Genomic DNA, 22,571 nt, shown 5'->3' on the forward strand with positions numbered 1-22,571 from the left:
TGCAGCCTAATGGCACGAACGTTGAATTCTCCCACTTTAAGTAATCCCCACCCCCCTTCCTCACAACACCCCCCACCCCCACAACCACGCTTCTTCTCTTCTTCCCTTTCCTAGCCTCCTTTTTCCCCCTTTGACCCATCGCCGGGTGGATCTGCTCTCCCCTCCTCCCCCGCACCTGCCCATCACTGTCTCTTACCTGCATCTACCTATCACCACCCTGTGCCCACCCCACCTCCCCTCTTTTGTCCACCTATCACTGCTCTGCTTTTCCCTCCCATATATTGGGCTTCTCCTTCTCCTATCTTCAGTCCTGAAGAAGGGTCCTGACCCAAAGCATTGACCGCCTGCTTTTGTCCACGGATGCTGCCTGGCCTGCTGAGTTCCTCCAGCATCTCAGTGTTTTTCACCTCCCAGGCTGGGCTGTTCCGATGTAATCCTCACCTCTTCCTGTGGTCCATGAATTTGAATTGTGTTTGATCCACAAGGATCCTCTTCATTGCTCTTCCTGTGTTTAGAGATTGAGAAAGACTCCTCAGCCACCGATGCACCAATTCTAAGAATTATAATCTTTGTTTTAAATGCCTCCTTTCCTCTGGCCCTCCAACCCTCTCATCTCTGCACTCCACTGTAAAAGATAACTGGGAATGCAAGAGTTATTGACGGGGAATGCAAGGGTTCATGGTATGCAGCTATTCTCCTCATAGTCAGCTATCCTTCCCATGGTAAAGAATTATCTCAGCCATGCGGTGACTGTAGTTATGGCTGGAAGTGAGGCCAGGTGTGGGTGAGAAAGAAATGTTTTTTTAGATATATCTTGTTTTGCTGAATGCTTGCTGCAAGCAATTGCCGTAGTGAGTGCAACTTCCCACCAAGGTCCCTCACGAAGGGGGTATAAAAGTACACACTAACTGGGGCATCTTTGAGTGAGTCTAGTACAGAGCTCGGGTTACACTGTTTACTCTTTCTCTGTATCCATCACTCCCGCTAGCATTAAACTAATAAAGCATTAATCGTAAGTTCTTTGGTTCTGCTGTTTGATTTATTGCAGAGCGTAGGTCGACTTTCACACCGCCAGTTTTGCCTTCTTGAACACCCTTGTTTTCAGAATGAACACCAGTGTGGTCTCTGCCTTCAGCTACAGTGGCTGAGTGCTCTGGAAATCCATTTTCCCCTTTCCCTACCCCCTCCACTACCTCCCCATGCCCTCTTGGCCCCTCTCTCCACCAAGACCCTCTTACCTCTGTGAGCAAGCTTTTTGTCAGTTGTAAGGGACGAGTCCAGATGAAGCGTCTTGACCCGAAATGTTGACTGTCCATTTCCCTCCACAGATGCTGCCTGACCCGCTGAGTTAGAGTCACAGAGCAATAACAGCACAGATACAGGCCTTTCGGCCCAACCAGTCCATGTCAACCACAGTGCCCACCCATCTCATCCCAATTCCCTGCATTCGGCCCATATCCCTCCAAGCCCCACCCCTCCAAGTACCTATCCAAGTGCTTCTTAAATGATACTGTTGTGCCTGCCTCACCCACTTCCTCTGGCAGCTCGTTCCATATACTCACCACCCTCTGCATGAAAAGGTTGCCCCTCAGGTCCCTTTTAAATCTTTCTCCTCTCCCCTAAACCTATGCCCCCAGGTTTTGAGCTCCCCTACCCTGGGGAAAAGAGTTCCTCCAGTACTTTGTTTTTTTGTGAAAACTAAGGGTTGATCTCTTGTTCTAATGTGTAGCGGTTAGCATGATGCTATTACAGCGCCAGTGACCTGGGTTCAATTTCGGCCGCTGTCTGTAAGGAGTTTGTACATTCTCCCTGTGTCTGGGTGCTCCGGTTTCCTCCCACATTCCAAAACCAGGTTAGGAAATTGTGGGCATGCTGTGTTGGTGCTGGAAGCGTGGTGACACTTGCGGGCTGCCCCCAGAACACTCTACGCAAGATGCATTTCACTGTGTGCTTCAATGTACATGTGACTAATAAAGATATCTAAATAAAGATATCTAATTGTATTCTTTATAGTAAAAATTATGCATAATGTTTTTTTGTGAATGTTGTGTATCTGATGCTATGTGCCTGTGATGCTGCTGCAAGTAAGATTTTCATTGCACCTGTACACACATCTACTTCTGCAAATGACAATAAGTTCGTCTTTGATTTAAGACAGAGATGAGGTGCAATTTTTTTTTGACTGAGTGTTGTCGGTCTTCGCAACATCCTTTCTCAAAGGACGCTGGAAGCAGAGTCTTTGAATATTTTTAAGGCAAAAGTAGGTAAGTTCTTGAAAAGCATTGGGGTGAAAGGTTATCAGGGTTGAGGGGATTGTGGAGGTAAGGTTACAATTATTCCATCCCTGATCTTAGTGAATGGCAGGGCAGGCTTGAGGGGCCAAATTCTGAATTCTTCATGCTGCGACTTCACAGCTCAAGGAACCTGGGTTCGATCCTGACCTCTGGCGCTGTCTGTGTGGAGTTTGCACGTTCTCCCTGTGACTGTGTAGGTGCTCCATTTCCCCCCTCATCCTCTGTTTACACCTCTCACTACCTCAGTAAAGCAGCCAATGTAATCAAAGACCCCACCCACCCCAGGCATTCTCTCTTCTCTCCTCACTTGCGTGCCCCACCACCACCCATCGGGCAGAAGATACAAAAGCCTGAAAGCACGTACCACCAGGCTCAAGGACAGCTTCTGTCCCACTGTTATAAGACTATGAACGGTCCCCAGTTCTGATAAGACCTCACAATCTACCTCGTTATGACCTTGCACCTTATTGTCTGCCTGCACTGCACTTTCTCTGTTACTGTAACACTTTATTCTGCATTCTGTTATTGTTTTCTCTTGTACTACCTCAATGCACTGTTGTAATGAAATGATCTGTATGGATGGCATGCAAAACAAAGTTTCTCACTGTACCTTGGTACATTTGACAGCAATAAACCAATTTACTAAGATGTGCTGGTGGTTAGGTTATTTGCCCACAGTAACGTGTCCTTCGGTGAAAGTTGATGGCAAAAAAAATCAAAGGGGAGTTGTTGGGCATGTGTGAGAGAGAATGTCACTGAAGGATGGGGGGGAAGAGAAAGGGAGAATGGGATTGCTCTGCTGGGGGCTGGCATGGATCTGAAAGGCCAAATGGCCTCCTTGTGTTAAAATATTTTTATCTTCGTAATAACTCCTGAAGTGGCTTAGTGTCGCATCTGTTTGGTCTCTTGAGCCACCTTGGAAAGATTCATTACACTGAAGTAATGACGTGAGTGAGCACCACTGTTGCAGTAGCATCGACCTGTTAATGTCGGATTTACAAAGCTCATTAATTCTGCACAATGCACTTCAATGGCACGTGATCACAAGATGTTTTGCATTCTAGCAGATTCAACCCCTGAAGTGAGGCTCACAGCATTTCTGGGTACTAACAGTTGTAGGGTTATCCCTGCAAACCTTCTCTTTGAAGCCAAGATCCCCCTAGGATCCAGCTAATGGTTGTAGCTTGTACACAGTCATACAGCATGGAAAAAGGCTCTGTGTTTATGTTGACCATCAAGTACCCATCTGTGCTGATCCCACTTACCAGCACTTGGTACATAGCCTTCTACACCTTGACGTGAGCAGAGCTCGTGGATGTCTTGGATTGCTGCAACTTCTTTGATGGCTACAGCCTCTACTGTCTGGAAGGACAAGGGGAACATGCAGGTCCCCCTATCAGGGCACTTGGGAATGGGAACCCACAGCTGCACACCAGGTCCCTTATCACGGCACTTGGGAATGGTAACCCCGGCCTGGAAGTATACTGCCACTCTTTCAGTGTTGCTGGAGCTAACCTTGGAACTCCCTCCCCACTGTGTCATGAGAGCATTTTATCAGAAGAACTGTGGTGAATGGCGTGCCAAGAGTATCAGCAGATGAAATGTGAGGACAAGGGGGACCCTATCCCTATTGGGTTTGGGAGGGGTGGGGGTGAGAGCGGAGGTGCAGGAAATGGCAGAGATACGGGTGTGAGCTCTCTCGACCACAGTTGGGGGGAAGCCACGGTTAGAAGAGAAGTTGGACATCTCGGATATTCTGGAGTGGAAAGCCTCATTGTGGGATCAGATGCGGCGGAGGAGGAGAAATTGAGAAAAAAGGATTGTGTCCTTGCAAGAGTGTCAGCAGCGATGAGATGCCAGCCAGTGAAGGTGTAACACAAGACAAGACAGCGTGCAATGGATCTAAGTCACCTGATGGAAGATCTGCAGTCCAACTTGCTACCACCTTCTCGAGAGCATTTAGTGCTGGACAATAAATGTTGGTCTCACTACCAATGCCCACGTCCCACGATTTTTTAATATATGTTTGCTTTAATGTTGTCTGCACGTGCCTGCTCGGATGGGTGAAGACATACAAGGAACATAGAACATTACAGTACAGGCCCTTCAGCCCACAATGTTGTGCCAACATTTTATCCTGCTCTAAGATCTATCTAACCCTTCCCTCCCACATAGCCCCCCAATTTTCTATCAGTCATGTGCCTACCTAAGAATCTCTTAAATGTCCCTAATGTATCTGCCCCCACAACCTCTGCCAGCAGTGCGTTCCACACACCCACCACTCTCTGTAAAAAAAAAACTTACCCCTGACATCCCCCCATACCTTCCTCCAATCACCTTAAAATTATGCCCCCTCGTGTTAACCATTGTTGCCCTGGGAAAAAGTCTCTGACTGTCCACTCGATCTATGCCTCATCATCTTGTACACCTCTATCAAGTCACCTCTCATCCTTCTTCTCTCCAATGAGAAAAGCCCGAGCTCACTCAACCTGTCTTCATAAGACATGCTCTCCAATCCAGGCAGCATCCTGGTAAATCTCCTCTGCACCTCTCTAAAGCTTCCACTTCCTTCCTATAATGAGGCGGCCAGAACTGAACATAAGTGGGAAGTCTCCCAGTTTTCTGCGGAACATTTTTCCTTCCATCTTAATAAGAGAACAGACCATCAAGTTTGTTCTTCTCTGGTTTCAGAATCAGGTTTGTCCTCAATGGTGGAGAGGGTTGTGCCTGTGATGGAGCTGGCTGAGTCTACAACCCTCTGCAGCCTCTTCCATTCCTGCACATTGGAGCCTCCACACCAGGCGATGATGCAACCAGACAGAATGCTCTCCACTGTACAGCTGTAGAAATTTGCAAGTCTTTGGTGACGGACCGAATATAAAAGTTTATTAAATTATAACAATTTGTAGAAGTTTATAAAATTATGAGAGGCATAGATAGGGCAGACAGCCGGAATCTTTTTCCCAGGGTAGAAATGTCAACTACTAGAGAGCATAGCTTTAAGGTGAGGTGGGAAGGTTTTTTTTACACAGTTGTAGGTGCCTGGAATGTGCTGCCAGGGGTGGTGGTGAAAGCTGATATGACTGTGGTGTTCAAGAGACTTTTTGATAGGCAGCTGACTATGCAGGGAATGGAGGGATATGGGTCAACGTGCAGGCAGAAGGGATTAGTTTAATTTGGCATCGTGGCCAGAACAGATATTGTGGGCCGAAGGGCCTGTTCCTGTGCTGTTTTATGATTGTTTCAGTGACCTTGCAGTGGAGTGTTTTGGGAGCTCCCAAGAATGCTCTAAGCAGCATGTAAAGTTACAGTAGCATAGTTGTTATGTTAGTGAATTTGTAGCCGGAGACCTGGAGTATTGATCTGGAGACTTCAGTTGGCATTAAGTAAATCTGGAATTTAAACCTGGTGTCAGTAATGCTGACCATGAGAGTTCTGGATTGTTGTAAATCTCACCAGGTTCACTCGTTCCTTTGTGGAAGGCGATTGTCCGCCCTTCCCAATCTGACTCCAGACTCTTTGTGGATGACCTTCAGTTGGCTTCAGCTACTTTCAGAATCGCCCGTCAACCTTTCGGTCCCGGGGGATTTGGGGGTGGACAAGGACTGGTTCATCGTTGGTGACGTCCACGCGTCGAGAATTAAACAAAAACATTCAGTGACCTCGTCTGAAGCCGTAAGGCCCTGTGGACCATCAGCAGTGGCAGAAACGTTCACCGCTACAAGCTGTATTCACACGGCCTCGCGTACCCTTCCTTTGCATTTGTCAAGCCAGGGGATCGACCCTGAGGAGCAGCACCAGGAGTACCTAACAACGAGGAGGTGCCAGCCTATGAAGATGCAACACAGGACTAAACTGCATGCAATGGACAGATATAAGTCGCCGAGCAACCAACAAATCTGATTGAAGATCTGCAGTCCAACATCTGGTCATGAATGGTGGCGGGCAGTTGAATAGCTAATGGTGGAGGAGACTCCAAGAACATTCTCATCTTCGGTGATGGCAGGGTCCAGTGTGTGAGTGATTAAAGGCAAGGTCGAAGCATTTGCAACTCTGTTGTATCAGATGTAGATGATCCACCTCTGCTCCCTCCTGAGATCTCCAGCATCACAGGAGCCACTCAATTCACTCTGTGCTATCAAGAAATGGCTGAGATGTAGCCAAGGGTCAGAGTCAGATATCGATCCAGCTTTAGTACTGAAGTCCTGTCCTCCAGAATTAACTGGCCAAGCTGTTCCAGTGCAGTTACAATTGTGGCATCTACCTAACAATGTGGAAAATTGTCCTGGTGTGTCCTTTCCACAGAAAGCAGGACAAATCCAATCCACCAATTTTCCACCTTGGTATTGGTTTATTATTGTCACTGTACCGAGGTACAGTGAAAAACTTGTCTTGCACACCGATCGTACAGATCAATTCATTACACAGTGTAGTTACATTGAGTTAGTACAGAGTGCATTGATGTAGTACAGGTAAAAACAATAACAGTACAGAGTAAAGTGTCACAGCTACGGAGAAAGTGCAGTGCAATAAGGTGCAAGGTCAGAGCAAGGTAGATCGTGAGGTCATAGTCCATCTCATTGTATAAAGGAACCGTTCAATAGTCTTATCACAGTAGGGTAGAAGCTGTCCTTAAGTCTGGTGGTACATGCCCTCAGGCTCCTGTATCTTCTACCCGATGGAAGAGGAGAGAAGAGAGCATGACCCGGGTGGGTGGGGTCTTTGATTATGCTGGCTGCTTCACCAAGACAACGAGAGGTAAAGACAGAGTCATTGACAATGGAAGCTGGCATCAACATCATTACTAAGCAGACCTTACTCACCAATGACTACTCACCAATGCCTGGTCTGGGTTTCACTCGGATCAATCACCAGCCCTCACCCCAGTCTTGGTCCAAACATGGTGAAGTGAAAGTGATGTCCTTGACATCAAGACAGCATTTGAAGTTTACCCACCATCAGTAGTATCTACAGGAGGTGCTGCCTCAAGAAGGAAATGTCCATCATCAAAGATCCCCACCATCTGGGCCATGCCATCTTCTCGCATCTACCATCGGGCAGGAGGTACAGAAGCCTGAAGTCCCACACCACCAGGTTCAGGAACAGCTACTTCCCTTCAACCATTTGGTTCTTGAACCAACCATCACAACACTATTCACTGGAGTTTAGCAACACTATGATCACTTTGACCTAAAATGGATTTTTTTTTGTTCTTATTGTGTTCTTTCTTGGTTACTTTATGTTTAATTCACGTTTCTCTTGTGAATGCTGCTTATCTGATGTGATGTGCCTGTGATGCTGCTGCAAGCAAGTTTTTCGTTGTACCTGTGCATACATGTACTTGTGCAGATTACAATAAACTCGACTTTAAATTTAAATTTAAATTTTATTTACAGCGTGGTAACAGGCCCTTCCGGCCCAACGAGTCCGCGCTGCCCATTTTAAACCCAAATTAACCTACCTGTACGTCTTTGCAATGTGGGAGGAAACCGGAGCACCCGGAGGAAACCCACGCAGACACGGGAGAACGTACAAACTCCTTACAGACAGCGACGGGAAGTGCAGTATGGTTGCTTTGGTAAAACTGAATCAATGGACTTCAAAGCGGAAACAATCCGATGGTTGGAGTCATACATTGCATAGAAGAAGATGGTTGTGGTTGTTGGAGGTCAGTTATCCAACTCAGGACATCACTGCAGGAGTCCATTGGGGCAGTGTCCTAGGCCCAACCATCTTCAGCTGCTTCATCAATGGCTTTCCTTCCAAGATGACACAAAGGTTGGAGGTGTTGTGGATAGTGTAGAAGGTTGCCGTAGGTTACAACATGATATAGACAGGATGTTGGGCGGAGAAGTGGCAGATGGAGTTCAATCTGGAAAAGTTTGATACACTTTGGAAGAATGAACTTGAAGGAGGAGTACAAGTTGAATGGCAGGATTCTTAGCCGTGTGGAGGAACATAGGGATCTTGGGATCCAAGTCCATGGCTCCTTCAAAATTGCTGTGCAAGTTAATAGGGAGATTAAGAAGGTGTATGGTGTGCTGGTCTTCATTAACTGGAATTTTGCAGCATCTTCAATGTGCCAGCAGAGCCTTTAGTCAATTGAGGAAAAGGATATTTGAAGATCAAAAGCTCAGACCTACAACAAATCCCATTGTCTACCAGGCTACAGTGAACCCTGTTTTGTCGTGTTTCTGTGTCCTGGACAACGCACAACAGGCACCTCGAGGCCCTGAAACTCGCCTGGATTAGCTCTGTACGATGCCACAGGGACAAGAGCAGACTACCACTTCCTGACACCCCAAAACCTTTCCACCCTCTGTTGATGACAGCACTGCCTCCAGTGACAGCAAACCTGTGTTTCAGCATGTTAATTTGCTCTGCAGGTCCAACAGTGAAAGGAGAGTCTGTGCAAAAGCAAGACCTTAGTGTAAAAACAAACACAAAATCACAGAGACAAGTCCACTGTAATGCAAGAGTTGGTCCGTAGTGTTCCGTTGATGAGGTAGGGTCAAGTAATGGGTCTCTGACTAGCACACAGCCAGATCAGTGGAGCACAAAACTGATTAGCAGCTCCAAGAACACGTTATGTCAGTATTGGTATTGGTTTATTATTATCACTTGTACTGAGGTACAGTGAAAAACTTGTCTTGCATACCATTCGTACAGATCAATTCATTACACAGCGCACTGAGGTAGTACAGGGTAAAAACAATAACAGAATACAGAGTAAAGTGTCACAGCTACAGGGAAGTGCAATGCAGGCTGACAATAAGGTACAAGGTCATAATGAGGCAGGTTGTGACATCAAGAGTCCATTTTATCGTACTAGGGTAACTCATTTCTGTTTCCAAAATAAGGAACTCTCACTTATTATTACCTTCTAGTGTTGGGGAAAATTGATACATGCTTTAGAGGGTCATCGCTGGGGTTCATTCACTGTCAGTAAGATAAGGTAAGATATCTTTATTAGTCACATGTGCATCGAAACACAGTGAAATGCATCTTTTGTGTAGAGTGTTCTGGGGGCAGCCCACAAGTGTCACCACACTTCCGTCACCAACATAGCACGCCCACAACTTCCTAACCCGTATGTGTTTGGAATGTGGGAGGAAACTGGAGCACCCGGAGGAAACCCACACAGACACAGGGAGAACGTATAAACTCCTTACAGACAGTGGCCGAATTTGAACCCGGGTCGCTGGCGCTGTAGAGCATTACACTAACTGTTACACTACTGTGCCTGCCCATATCTGAGATAAAAGGAATTCTGGAGGAAATGGTGCAGCAAGATCTCTGAGGTACTCAATCCAATGGATCCATACATCAAGCCTTCTGACTCCAGGTACGAACCTGATTCAAAGACTAAAGGATGTGGAATGAGAATCACAGAAACTTGCAGCACAGGAAGAGGCAAATTTTACAGTTGGCCTTGACAGGCTGGGGGCTGTAGTATCAGGGGTCAGTGTCTCAGGAAACAGGGTAACGTATTTAGGACTGAGAAGAGGAGGCATTTCTTCGCTTTGAAGGCAATGAACGCAACACATTGATCCAATCATGAAGAAGACATGCCAGCGGCTCTACTTCCTTAGGAGCTTGAGGACATTCAGGTGTCACGAAAGACTCTTACAAATTAGAATCAGGTTTATTATCACTGACATATGAGATGAAATGTGTTGTTTTACGGCAGCAGTGCAGTGCAAAGACAAAAAACTGTAAATTACAAGATAAATAAATGGTCCAAAAGAAGGAACAGCGAGGTAGTGTTCATGGGTTCGTGGACCGTTCAGAAATCTGATGGTGGAGGGAAAGAAGCAGTTCCTGAAATGTTGAGTGTGGGTCTTCAGGCTCCTGTACCTCCTCCCCGATGGTTGTAACACGGAGAGGGTATGTCCCGGGTGGTGAGGGTCCTTAGTGATGGATGCCGCCTTCTTGAGGCGCCGCCTCTTGAAGATGTCCTTGATGGCGGGGAGAGTTGTGCCCGTGGTGGAGCTGGCTGAGTCTACAACCCTCTGCAGCCTCTTGCGATCCTGCGCATTGGAGCCTTCATACCAGACTGTGATGCAACCAGTCAGAATGCTCTCCACCTTTCTACAGATGTACGGTGAAGAGCATTCTGACTGGGTTGTATCACAGCCTGGTGTGGAGCACAGGCACAACTCTCCCCCCCATCGAGGACTTCTTTTTTTTCGAATTGTTTATTTTCTTTTGTAATTTCTTGTCATTTTACGTCTTTGCACTGTACTGCTGCTGCAAAACAACAAATTTCACGTCATGTACGTCAGTGATAATAAACCTGATTCAGAACCACCACAAAGGTCTGGGGATCCAAGTGGCTGAATACATTAAAGAAGGAGGTAGGTAGATTTTTGGACACAAGGCATCAGTGGTTGTGCGGGAGAGAGCAGGAACATGGTGGTGAAAGAGAGGATTGGCCAAGATCCTATTGAATGACAGAGAAGGCTCGAATGGCTTCTGTGTTCCTTTGTTTCCATTTGGCTCTTTGTGTCAGTGCTAGCTCTTGATCAGGATGTTCGTTGGTCACACTCTCATCTTTCCACAAATGCTTGAAAATGTTTCTGTGAAAGGTATATGTCCAGAGCAGTCTATGCTGAATTTACAAAGCAGAAAGGTATGTTTGTTTGCAAGGGAAATCTTGTAAACCTCGAGCAGAAATACAGGAAGGTGAGATCAGGGAGAAATGTTTAAGCCTCTGATGTGATGTCAAAGTTCTCACTGGATGCCCCAGGTTGATGAAAGGTTCCTCATTGCTGCACTGCTCTGGATATACTGTAACAGAGAGTAAGGATGTTAATCCCGCCACCATTTTATCTGCCTATCTCCCCTCTACCTTTCAGTCCAGGTGAAAGTCTTAAAATACCGACTGTCCATTTCTCTCCACAGATGATGCCTGGCCCGCTGAGTTCCTCCAGTGTTTTGTTCATTGCTTGTGTCTCTAAGGGCAGGCACGGTAGTGTAGCGGTTAGTGTAACGCTATTACAGCGCCAGCGACCCAGGTTCAATTCCAGCCACTGTCTGTAAGGAGATTGTACGTTCTCCCCGTGTCTGCGTGGGTTTCCTCCGGGTGCTCCGGTTTCCTCCCACATTCCAAAGACGTACAGGTTAGGAAGTTGTGGGCATGCTATGTTGGTGACGGAAGCGTGGCAACACTTGCGGGCTGCCCCCAGAACACCCTACGCAAAAAGATGTACTTCACTGTGTGTTTCGATGTACATGTGACTAATAAAGAAATCTTATCTCATCTCAGGATGTTAGTGTTTATCTATTTTCACTTCTTCAGCTATTTGACTAGAAAGAGCTTGTGCCGCATAGTTTCATTTACAATATTTTCACAAGGCACTTAACCAAGTACTCTTAATGTTGTTACTGTAATAACGTAGCTCTGATATGCACACAGTAAGCTCCCATAAAGAGCACTGCAAATGTAACTCTGTAATGGTTTCACAAAGCTGGTTGAGTGATAGCTTGTACCTTGGGATCTTTTACCAAGGACTACATGAGATGTATGGCACAGGAGCAGGCCATTTGGCCCATTGAATCCATGCTGGGGTTTGTGCCCTACTGAAACCCTCTCCTGTCTTTCCTTGGCTAAATTCATCAGCCTTGCTTTCTACTCCCTGCTCCCTTTAATGACCCCAAAGGTTTGCCCTTCCATGCGTGAACCGCTCCCTGTGGGAGTGAGTTACATGTTCTCACTGCACTTTGCAGTGTTTAATTCCACGCCCCATGCTTCCTGGAACTGTGGCTCAGCAGTCCCAGGTAGGCCCGGTTCCTTCCAACAGGTGATTCAATCTATTACAGACGCTGTGCAGACAGGTAACTCCTTTTTAATTAGGTTTTCTGGGAATGTCAGTGGATATTTTGGTCTCTTGCTTCAGTTGTTCCTTTACCCTTTATGTTGATAGCCTGTCCTGGTCCAACCACTTAGACGTCACGGCCAAGAAAGCTCACCTGCGCCTCTACTTCCTCAGGAGGCTAAAGGAATTCGGTATATCCCCTTCGATGCTCACCAATTTGTATCAATGCACCATAGAAAGCATCCTATCTGGATGTATCACGGCTTGGTACGGCAACTGCTCTGCCCAGGATCGCAAGAAACTGCAGAGAGTTGTGGACACAGCCTAGCGCATCACGGAAACCAGCCTCCCTTCCATGGACTCTCTTTATACCTCTCGCTGCCTTGGTGAAGCAACCAGCATAATCAAAGACCCACCCGGGTCATGCTCTCTTCTCTCTTCTCCCATCAGGCAAAAGATACAGGAGCCTGAGGGCACATCACCAACAGCTTCTATCCCATGGTGGTAAGACTATTGAATTGTTCCCTTGTACGATGAGATGGGCTCTTGACCTCACAATCTACCTCGTTATGAACTTGCACCTTATTGTCTACCTGCAATGCACTTCCCTGTAGCTGTGACACTTTACTCTGTATTCTGTTATTGTTTTACCCTGTACCACCTCAATACACTGTGTAATGAATTGATCTGTATGAATGGTATGCAAGACAAATTTTTCACTGTACCTCGGTACAAGTGACAATAATAAACCAACACCAATATATTTAAGCATTTCATGGAACAGCATGCGAACAGGCCTCGTGGCCCACAATGTCTGTGCCAGCCATGCTAAATTTAACTAATCCCATCTGCCTGCGCATGGTCCATATCCCTCCATCTCCTGCCTGCTTCTGTGTCTGGCTAAATACCTCTTAACGCTGTTACAGCACCAGTGACCTGGGTTCAATTCTGATCACTGCCTGTAAGGAGTTTGTACGGTCTCCCCGTGACTGCGTGGGTTTCCTCCGGGTGCTCCGGTTTCCTCCCACATTCCACAGACGTACAGGTTCGGAAGTTGTGGGCGTGCTATGTTGGCGCCGGAAGCGTGGCGACACTTGCGGGCTGCCCCCAGAACACTCTACGCAAGAAGAATGTATTTCACTGTGTGTTTCGATGTACGTGTGACTAATAAAGATATCTTATAAACATTGCTGTTGTATCTTCTTCCACTGGCAGCATGTTCCAGGCACCTACCACCCTCTGTGTGTGTGTAAAGAAAATAAAATCACTTGTAACTCCTCTTTAAACTTTCCCCCTCTCGCCTTTCCCATGGATCCCTCCTCCCTTTTTAATAGTTTGAGCCCTTTGCCGCACACTTACTCATCCATTTTACTCAAACATTATAGCATCCCATTTCTGGTGCAGCCCATTCATTGGTACAGCTTATCTTGTCCCAAAACTATGTCTCATGAAAGGAATCCCTCTTTCCCACACCAGTCCCTCAGCCAGATGTTAATTTTCCTGATCTGTCTGCTTCTGTGCCCATTTGCAAATGGGTCGGGGCAATAATCCAGAGATTATTACCCTTAAGGTCTTGTTTTTTTAAAAAAATGTAAAACACAGAATGTCCACCTGAAGGATCAGAGAAGGTTTTACTTTAACATCTCACCTGGAAAACCAGCACCTTGGGCAACACCGTTCAGGAAGACTGTCCAGGAATCTTTTGCAATGATGTTTCGGGACTGGGTCTGCGCTGTGAAGTAATGAGTCCTACCCTCCCTGAGCCAATGCCACAATAAGCCCACTTGCATGTTCAACAAGCTGGCAAAACTTGCCATTAAGCTGGAAAGAGTGCAGAAAAGATTTACGAGGATGTTCCCAGGACCTGAGGGACTGAGTTATAGGGAGAGCTTGGACAGCTTGGAGCTTTTTTTTATTGTAGCGCGAGAGGCTGAGGGGTGATCTTATAGAGGTGTATAAAATCATGAGGGATGTAGATAGGGTGAATGCACAAAGTCTTTCCCTCAGGGTTGGGGAATCAAGAACTAGAGGGCATGGGTTTAAGCTGAGAGGGGAGAGATTTAATAGGAACCTGAAGGGCAACTTTCCCACGTAGAGGATGGTGGGTCTATGGAATGAGCTGCCAGAGGAAGTGGTTGAGGCAGGTACAACAGTTAAAAGACATTTGGACAGATATGTGGATAGGAAAGGTTGAGAGGGATATTGGCCAAACGCAGGCAAATGGGACTGGCTTAGATGGGTGTCTTGGTTGGCATGGACCAGTTGGGCTGAAGGGCCTGTTTCTGTGCTGTGTGACTCTCTAACTGTAGAATGTTATCCCCTTGTGTCGATGAGCACAGTTTGACCCGTGCTGACCTGGTCTCTCATTCTTTGTCCCACTTCAGGTTAACCCATGACATAAGCTTGGAAGAGTTCGAAGATGAAGACTTGTCGGAAATAACGGATGAATGTGGGATCAGTCTGCACTGTAAGGATGGTCTGGCGACTCGGGTAAGAGCTCGTGAACAGTGAGCACACTGGATGTTAGCACATGAGCGAGGGGTTTGGGCAGGGATTCAATGGCGAGAGGAGATTTGACAGAGGAGGGCAAGATCAGGTCGGGTTTAGACTGAGTGAATAGAAGAACGTTCTTCCCATGAGTAGATCATTCAAGGTGGACAGGTTTAAAATTTTGGGCAAAAGATATCAAGTTGACGTGAGGTCAAGTGATAAGCTATGACCACTTTAGGGGATGGTGGTAACAGGACGTATTAAAGACTCTAAGAAGGAGTTCGGCAGGTATTTGTGGGAAAATAATTTGCAGATCTTCAGGAGAATGGGATTGGTCTACCAAGAGTCAGTGTAGACTTGACTGGTCAATTGCTCTCTACTTGTGTCTTAATGGATCTGTGATATAAGGAAACACTTCTGCAGACTAGAATTTCTCTTTCCCAATGTGAAGTTCTCTCTGTAGGAGATCCACACTGACTAGTAATGGTGATATCATCAAACAAGTTGGGCAGTCAATCAGATCGATGAAATCTGATAGCAGATCAAGAAATAAAAACAAGACTTCCAAGTTTTATAACTTTTAAACATATTACAAATGATGAAATTAGGTATTGGGATAAATATGCTTTTTTAAGATTAAAAACAGGCTTATCATAAAGAAACAAAATCCATGAAATTTTAATATAACTAAGAGTAAATTGGAGTCTACAAAGATAAAGATTTTCAGAACCAGAGAGGTTGTTCAGCAGTAATTATATAAGATAAGATTTCTTTATTAGTCACACGTACATCTAAACACACAGTGAAATACATCTTTTTGCATAGAGTGTTCTGGGGGCAGCCCGCAAGTGTCGCCACGCTTCTGGCGCCAACATAGCACGCCCACAACTTCCTAACCCGTACGTCTTTGGAATGTGGGAGGAAACCGGAGCACCCAGAGGAAACCCACGCAGTCACAGGGAGAACGTACAAACTCCTTACAGACAGCGGCGGGAATTGAACCCGGGCTGCTGGCGCTGTAATAGCGTTACACTAACCGCTACACTACCGTGCCTGCCCCTTGTTACACCTTGCAACAAGGTGTAACATTTTCAGCACTTTCTGCAGTGGGAACAGTGCATAAAAAGCTGGTCCTGGTCAATTCCGATGTGTGCTGTGTTGGAAACTGGTTCACACTGTGGAAGAGCAGGGTGTCAGCCATAGAGAAGTACAGCAGGGAAACAGGCCCTTCAGCCCAACTTGTCCAGGCCGACCAAGATATCTCTCTGAGCTAGTCCCATTTGCCTGCGTTTGACCCATATCCCTCTTGGCCTTTTCTATCCATGTACCTGTCTATATATCTTTTAGCCCTCTCTACAGCTTCGTTGGCAACTCTTTCCATATACCCACCATCTTCTGCATGAAAAAGTTTCCCCTTGGGTCCCTTTTAAATCTTCCCCTTTTCACCCTGCATCTCTGTCCTCTGGTTTTAGACTCCCCAACCCTGGTAAAAAGAACATAGAACATATAGAACAGTACAGCACAGAACAGGCCCTTTGGCCCACAGTGTTGTGCCGACATAGCTAATCCCTCCTACCTGCAGAATGCCCATATCCATCTATTTTCCTCTCATTCATGTGCCCATCCAAGCCCCTCTTAAAAGCCCCCAATGAATATGCCTCCACCACCCTATCAGGCAACACTTCTCAGGCATCCACCACTCTCTCAGTAAAAAACTTATCCCTCAAGTCTGTTCCGAGCCTACCCCCTCTCACCTTAAATGCATGCCCTCTGGTATTGGATCGCTCAATAATGGGAAAAAGATATTGCTTGTCCACCCTATCTATGCCCCTCATAATTTTATACACTTCCAGCAGATCACCCCTCAGCCTCTGCCACTCCAGAGAAAAGAGCCCAAGTTTGTCCAGCCTCTCCTGATAGCACATGCCCTCTAATCCAGGCAGCATCCTGTTAAACTCCTCTGCACCCTCTCTAAATCCTCGACATCCTTCCTATAGTGAGGTGAACAGAATTGCATGCAATACTCTAAATGTGGCTGAACCAGAGTTCTATAGAGATGTGATCGTCCACATTATCGATGCCCCTCCTGGGTTTCTGCACTTCACACTGCCTGTGAGTATTGCAGAAACCATTGACACATTCCCTCTGTTGTAACAATGAATACGAACTGCCTCAACAATATCCTCGTCATCGTGTCCTTGTCATTATTTCCTCTGGTTGCTGTATCGGAGAAAACAGAACCTGCAGGTTATTACCGGAGAACAACAGCTTGTTCTAACACTGGGTGCTCTCGTAAACGGGCTGGAGTAAAGCTCCATTCATCCGGCTCGCTCAGGAACTTGGGCTGCCAGACTGATGGATTTTCCAGATTAGAGGATTTTTATTTTTTAAAATATTCCAACACACTTCTACTTCAAAAAACAAACTGCTGGAGGAATTCAGCAGGTCAGGCAGCACCTGTCCAGACTGGTCCAGGTGAAGGGCCTCGACCTGAAATGTTGACTGTTCATTTCCCTCCACGGAGGCTGCCTGACCCACTGAGTTCCTCCAGCGCTTTGTGTGTTGCTCCAGATTCCAGGAACTGCCGTCTCCTTTGTCTGAATTTCTAATTCACTTTTTTTTTAGATGTAGACTGCAAGAAACTTTTTCCCTTATCAGAGTCCCCTTATCATGGTAGTGTAGCGGTTAGCGTAACGCTTTACAGCACCAACGACCCGGGTTCAATTCCGGCCACTGTCTGTAAGGAGTTTGTACGTTCTCCCCGTGTCTGCGTGGGTTTCCTCCGGATGCTCCGGTTTCCTCCCACATTCCAAAGACGCACGGGTTAGGAAGTTGTGGGCATGCTATGTTGGCGCCAGAAGTGTGGCGACACTTGCGGGCTGCCCCCAGAACACTCTGCGCAAAAGATGCATTTCACTGTGTGTTTCGATGTACGTGTGACTAATAAAGATATCTTGTCTTGAATAAGACAAGAGGACATAGATTTAGGGAAAGGGGTAAGAGATTCAGAGGGGATCTGAGGGGGACGTTTTTCACCCAGAGAATGGTGCATATTTGGAACACGCTGCCTGAGAGAAGGTGGAAGGAGATTTGCCAATAGCATTTAGGAAGTGTCCAGACAAGTACTCGAATAAGATAAGATACCTTTATTAGTCATGTGTGCATCGAAACACACAGTGAAATGCATCTTTTGCATAGAGTGTTCTGGGGGCAGCCCACAAGTGTCGCCACGCTTCCAGCACCAACGTAGCACGCCCACAACAACCGGGGTAAAATAGGCCAAGTGCTGGAAAATGGGATTATTACAGCTGGGTGCCCACTGGTCTTGTTTCCATGCTGTATGACTGTGATTCTGTTTCACGGTCACATTCCGGTGAACCCAATGAGTTTAAAGGGAGTATGGCCGACACAATCAGATGAGTGGAAGGGAATGCAGAAACGAGGGCACCAGAGACTAGGTGGAGATCATGGGAACCTGGGTCCCAGTGGTGGGCGGGACTTGGGGAAACCTGGCTCCCAGCGGTGGGCGGGACTCGGGGGACCCTGGGTCCCAGCGGTGGGCAGGGCTCGAGGGAACCTGGGTCTGAGTGGTGGATGGGGCTTGGGGGAACCTGGGTCCCCGGTAAGTAGATGGGGACTCGGGGGACCCTGGGTCCCAGCGGTGGGCAGGGCTCGAGGGAACCTGGGTCTGAGCGGTGGATGGGGCTCGGAGGAACCTGGGTCCCCGGTAAGTAGATGGGGATCTTCCAGGTGCCCCAAATCATAAGGGGTGTAGATAGGGTGAATGGATATCGTCTTTTTTCCCAGGAAAGGGGAATCAAAAACTAGAGGGCATAGGTTTAAGGTGAGAGCAGAAAGATTTAAACGGATCCTGAGGGGCAACTTCTTCACACAGAGGGTGGTCAGTATATGGGACGAGCTGCCAGAAGAAGTGGGTGAGGCAGGTACAGGAACAACACTTAAAAGACACTTGGACAGGTACATGGATGGGAAAGGTTGAGAGGGAACGTGGGCAAATGGGACTAGGTCTGGAAGATCCTGGGTCCGAGTGGACAGGGATTGTGGGAACTGGGTCCCTGACACATGGTGAGCCAGATGCCCAATCACCAGGATTTCAGAGTGGTCGGACAGTGGATTGTTGGAGCTTGAGGCCAATATTATAAGCAGTTAAAATGGAACCATGATAAAGATTAGAAAGGTGGAAGAAATAGGGAATAAAAGTAGGGAAGCAGGATTTGGACAGATAGAAAGATATTAACATTCCTATAACTCCTTTCACAACCACAAGGCATCCCAAGGAACTGTTCTGCTGATGAATTACTTTTGAGGTTCAGTGACTGCTGTAATGTGGGAAATAAGATGGTTGTTTCGAAAAAAATGATGTCATACATAGGAACGAAGGGTCAGGGGCTTTCTCATGGGCTGTGTTTGTAAGAGCCGGTAATTAGATATTTCTGTCAGTGCACTTGTCACCCTCCTGCTGTGGGTAATTTCAGAAAATTGTCTGAGGGGCATCCCACAGTGGGGGGAGAGAGAGTGGGGAGGGAGTTCCGCAGTGGGGGGGGGGGGAGAGAGAGGGGAGGGAGTTCCGCAGGGGAGGGGTAGAGAGTGGGGAGGGAGTGACGCAAGGGAGGGGTAGAGAGTGGGGAGGGAGTGACGCAGTGGGGGGGAGAGAAAGTGGCGAGGGAATTCTGCAGTGGGGGGAGAGAGAGTGGGGAGGGAGTACTGGAGTGGGGGGGGGGAAGTGAAGAGGGAGTGCTATGGTGGGGGGGAGCAGCTCTGCCTCTCCCTGTGTGTCCATTTGTACTTTCCTGGCAGTGTTGGCATCCTCATCCCTTCCTTGTCCCTCTCTGTAATTGTGACCTCTAAATGAAATTTGAAAATGAATACCTTCTCCAAATTTTGCTAAAATATCACAAAACATCCCTGGATGCTTCTCGGGAGCATTACCGGACAAATTTTGTGGATTCAAGGACACCCAGTTTGGTCAAGTACATTATCCTCTATCAATGAGGCCATTGAGCCCATTGGGTACATACAGGGTGACACTTCCCTCAGCAGACAGGTTGATAACTAAAGGTCACTGTTTTAAGGTTCTTGATGGAATGAGTAGTGGGTTTAAGAGGAAAAGTTTATGGGTCGGTTGTCTGGGACTGACTGTTGACAGGGTTGAGGAAACCGAAACCCTGGATAAAGACTTGAAAAGCCATAACAAGCAGGGCTGTGCTGGTCAGTGGGACTAACCTCTTCAGTTTTGGCTAGCCTGGACACAATGGGCCAAATATCACCCCCTTCCGTGCTATGTATCTGGATTCTATGAAAGATGTAGGTTTTAAGGAGCCCCTTAATGAAGAGAGGCTTGGGCATTTATTTATTGTTATTCGTTTCTTGGGGTAAGTTGATGATGAGACCGGCATTTATTAGTCATCCCTGGTTGCCTTCGAGAAGGTGGGGGTGGGAACTCCTACAGTAGTGCGGTGAAGGCAGGGCTCTCTGGGAGTTAAACTTGGTGTTGGTGAGGGGACATCAGTATATTTCCAAGTCAGGAGGGTGTATGACTTTGGGGGAACTGGCTGCAGGAGATGGTGTTTTCCATGTACCTGGGTGGAGCGTAGAGGAGTGAAGCCCCCATCTGCCCGGAGGTGGTGAGGGAATCCACGGATGTGACTGAGGCCAGAAGCTGTGCTGTCTCAGAGGTCTCAGACGTCACATTGAGGGGTGCATGCAAGCTTCTTGGAGTTTGCATTTGGTACCTGGATTTAGAACATAGAACAGTACAGCACAGGAACAGGCCCTTCAGCCCACGATATTGTGCTGAACTAATTAAACGCCTCACTAAACTAATCCCTTCTGCCTACGGAATGTCCATATCCCTCTATTCTCTGCATGTTCCCATGCCGATCTAAGAGCTTCCTAAATGCCTCTCGTATCTGCCTCCACCACCACCCCTGGCAGCATGTTCCAGGCACCCACCAAAACCTGCCCCGCACATCTCCTTTGAACTTGCCCCTTCTCATCTTAAATGCATGCCTTCTAGTTTTAGACATTTTGACCCTGGGGGTAAAGATACTGGCTGTGTACTCAATCTGTGCCTTTTATAATCTTATAACCTTCTATCAGCTTTCTCCTGTGCCTCCAGAGAAAACAACACAAGTTTGTCCAACCTCTCCCTGTAGCACCTGCCCTCTAATCCAGGCAGCATCCTGGTGAACCTCTTCTGCACCCTCTCCAAAGCTGCCACATCCTTCCTATAATGGGGCGACCAGAACTGGATGCAATACTCCAGATGCAGCCTAACCAGAGTTTTATAAAGCTGCAACGTAACTTCCTGACTCTTGAACTCAATGCCTTGGCTAATGAAGGCAAGCATGCCATACGCCTTCTTTACCAGCCTATCAATCTCTGCAGCCAAGGACAGATTTCTTTATCCTTTAGGATTATGAAAGCTCAATCATGGAGTTTATTGTCATGTACACAAGTACGGTGAGGCACAGGTACAATGAAAAACAGGTAGCAGCTATGCAGGCACGTAGGTACAGACAACACACAATATAAATTACACACAAGTTACACCATACAGTGGAAGAACTGTGCAAAATCAAAACAAATTTCATAATGATTGCTTGTAAGCCAATCTCTGCATGGTAATATGGTCTGTGGGACACTTGGACTGGATGACGCTGGTTGGGATGACCTCATGAAGGTCTCGATCCACATTGCAGCACAAATTTCCTACCTTTCTCATGCTTGCAAAACCAAGGCTTGGAGCTGTCTGTGTGGGGACTCGATCTCCCAGATGAGCAAACACTGAAACACTATCCAGATTTAATTCGTACTCCAGGGGCAAATCACGGGCAGACATAGCCTCTGTAAATGATCCTCCTCTGAAAATTCACTGAGTGAACCTCTGATTTTCCTGTATTGGTTATCAAAGAGAATGAAGATGAACTAATCTGATTCCAATAGCCCAGTAAGACAGAGAGGGAGGTACAGAACAGAAACAGGCCATTCAGCCCATCAAGAAGGCATGCATTTGAGGTGAGGGGGGGGAAATTTAAAGGAGATGAGCAGAGCAAGTTTTATTTTACATAGAGTGGTGGGTGCCTGGAATGAGCTGCCAGAGATAGTGATGGAAGCAGATTCGACAGTGGTGTTTAAACTTTAAAACTTTCTCCTTTAAACTTTCCCCCCTCACTTTGTCCTCTTGTATTTGACATTTCTACCCTGGGATAAAGACCCCGACTGTCTACTCTATCTATGCCTCATTGTTTTATTAACCTCCATCAGGTCTCCTTTCAGCCTCCAGTGTTCCAGAGAAAACAGTCCAAATTTGTCCAACCTCTCCTTCTAGCTCATACTCTCTAATCCAGGCAGCATCCCGGTAAACCTCTTCTGCACCCACTCCAAAGCTTCCATGTCCTTCCCGTAATGGGACAACCAGAACTGCACACAATACTCCAAGTGTGGCCTAACAAAAGTTTTATACACTTGCAACCTGACTTCCTGACTCTCATATTCAATGCTCTGACTGATGAAGGCAAGTGTGCCATACGCCTTCTTTACCACCCTGTCTAGTTGTGTGGCCGCTTTCAGGGAGCTATGGACTTGAACCCCAAGATCCCTCTGTACATCAATGATGTTGAGGGTCCTGCCATTTACTGTATACTTTCCCCTTACATTTGACCTCCCAGAGTGTAGCACCTCACACTTGCCTGGATTAAACTGCATCTGCCATTTCTCCGCCCATGTCCTGAGCTTCCAAACATTTATCTACTTCCCCTTTAACTCCACCAGTGACCCGGCCCCTACAACCCTCGGGGGAAGGAATTCCAGAGATTCACCACCCTCTGAGTAAAGTTCAGTTTTAAATGACTGGCCCCTTATAACTGTGGTTTGAGCTTCTCCCACGAGTGGAAATTTCTTGACATCTACACTGTATTGGTTTATTATTGTCACTTGTACTGAGGTA

The 22,571-nt window shown here is 46.9% G+C and overlaps 1 protein-coding gene across 4 annotated transcripts in view; it reads left to right on the top strand.

Annotated features, from left to right (window-relative positions):
* The window catches only part of mapk8ip1b (mitogen-activated protein kinase 8 interacting protein 1b), a 198,029-nt gene that overhangs the window by 77,911 nt on the left and 97,547 nt on the right, over window positions 1–22,571 (top strand). For all 4 annotated transcript variants that reach the window (XM_052028808.1, XM_052028806.1, XM_052028807.1 and 1 more), the window contains exon 2: window positions 14,497–14,602. Coding sequence is in view for 2 of the 4 variants with exons in the window: in XM_052028806.1 (XP_051884766.1) it covers window positions 14,497–14,602 (106 nt within the window). In the remaining 2 variants the exon portion in view is untranslated. The remainder of the gene's footprint in view (window positions 1–14,496; window positions 14,603–22,571) is intronic.

The sequence above is a fragment of the Pristis pectinata genome, chromosome 14, assembly GCF_009764475.1.
Source record: "Pristis pectinata isolate sPriPec2 chromosome 14, sPriPec2.1.pri, whole genome shotgun sequence".
Taxonomy (NCBI): domain Eukaryota; kingdom Metazoa; phylum Chordata; class Chondrichthyes; order Rhinopristiformes; family Pristidae; genus Pristis; species Pristis pectinata.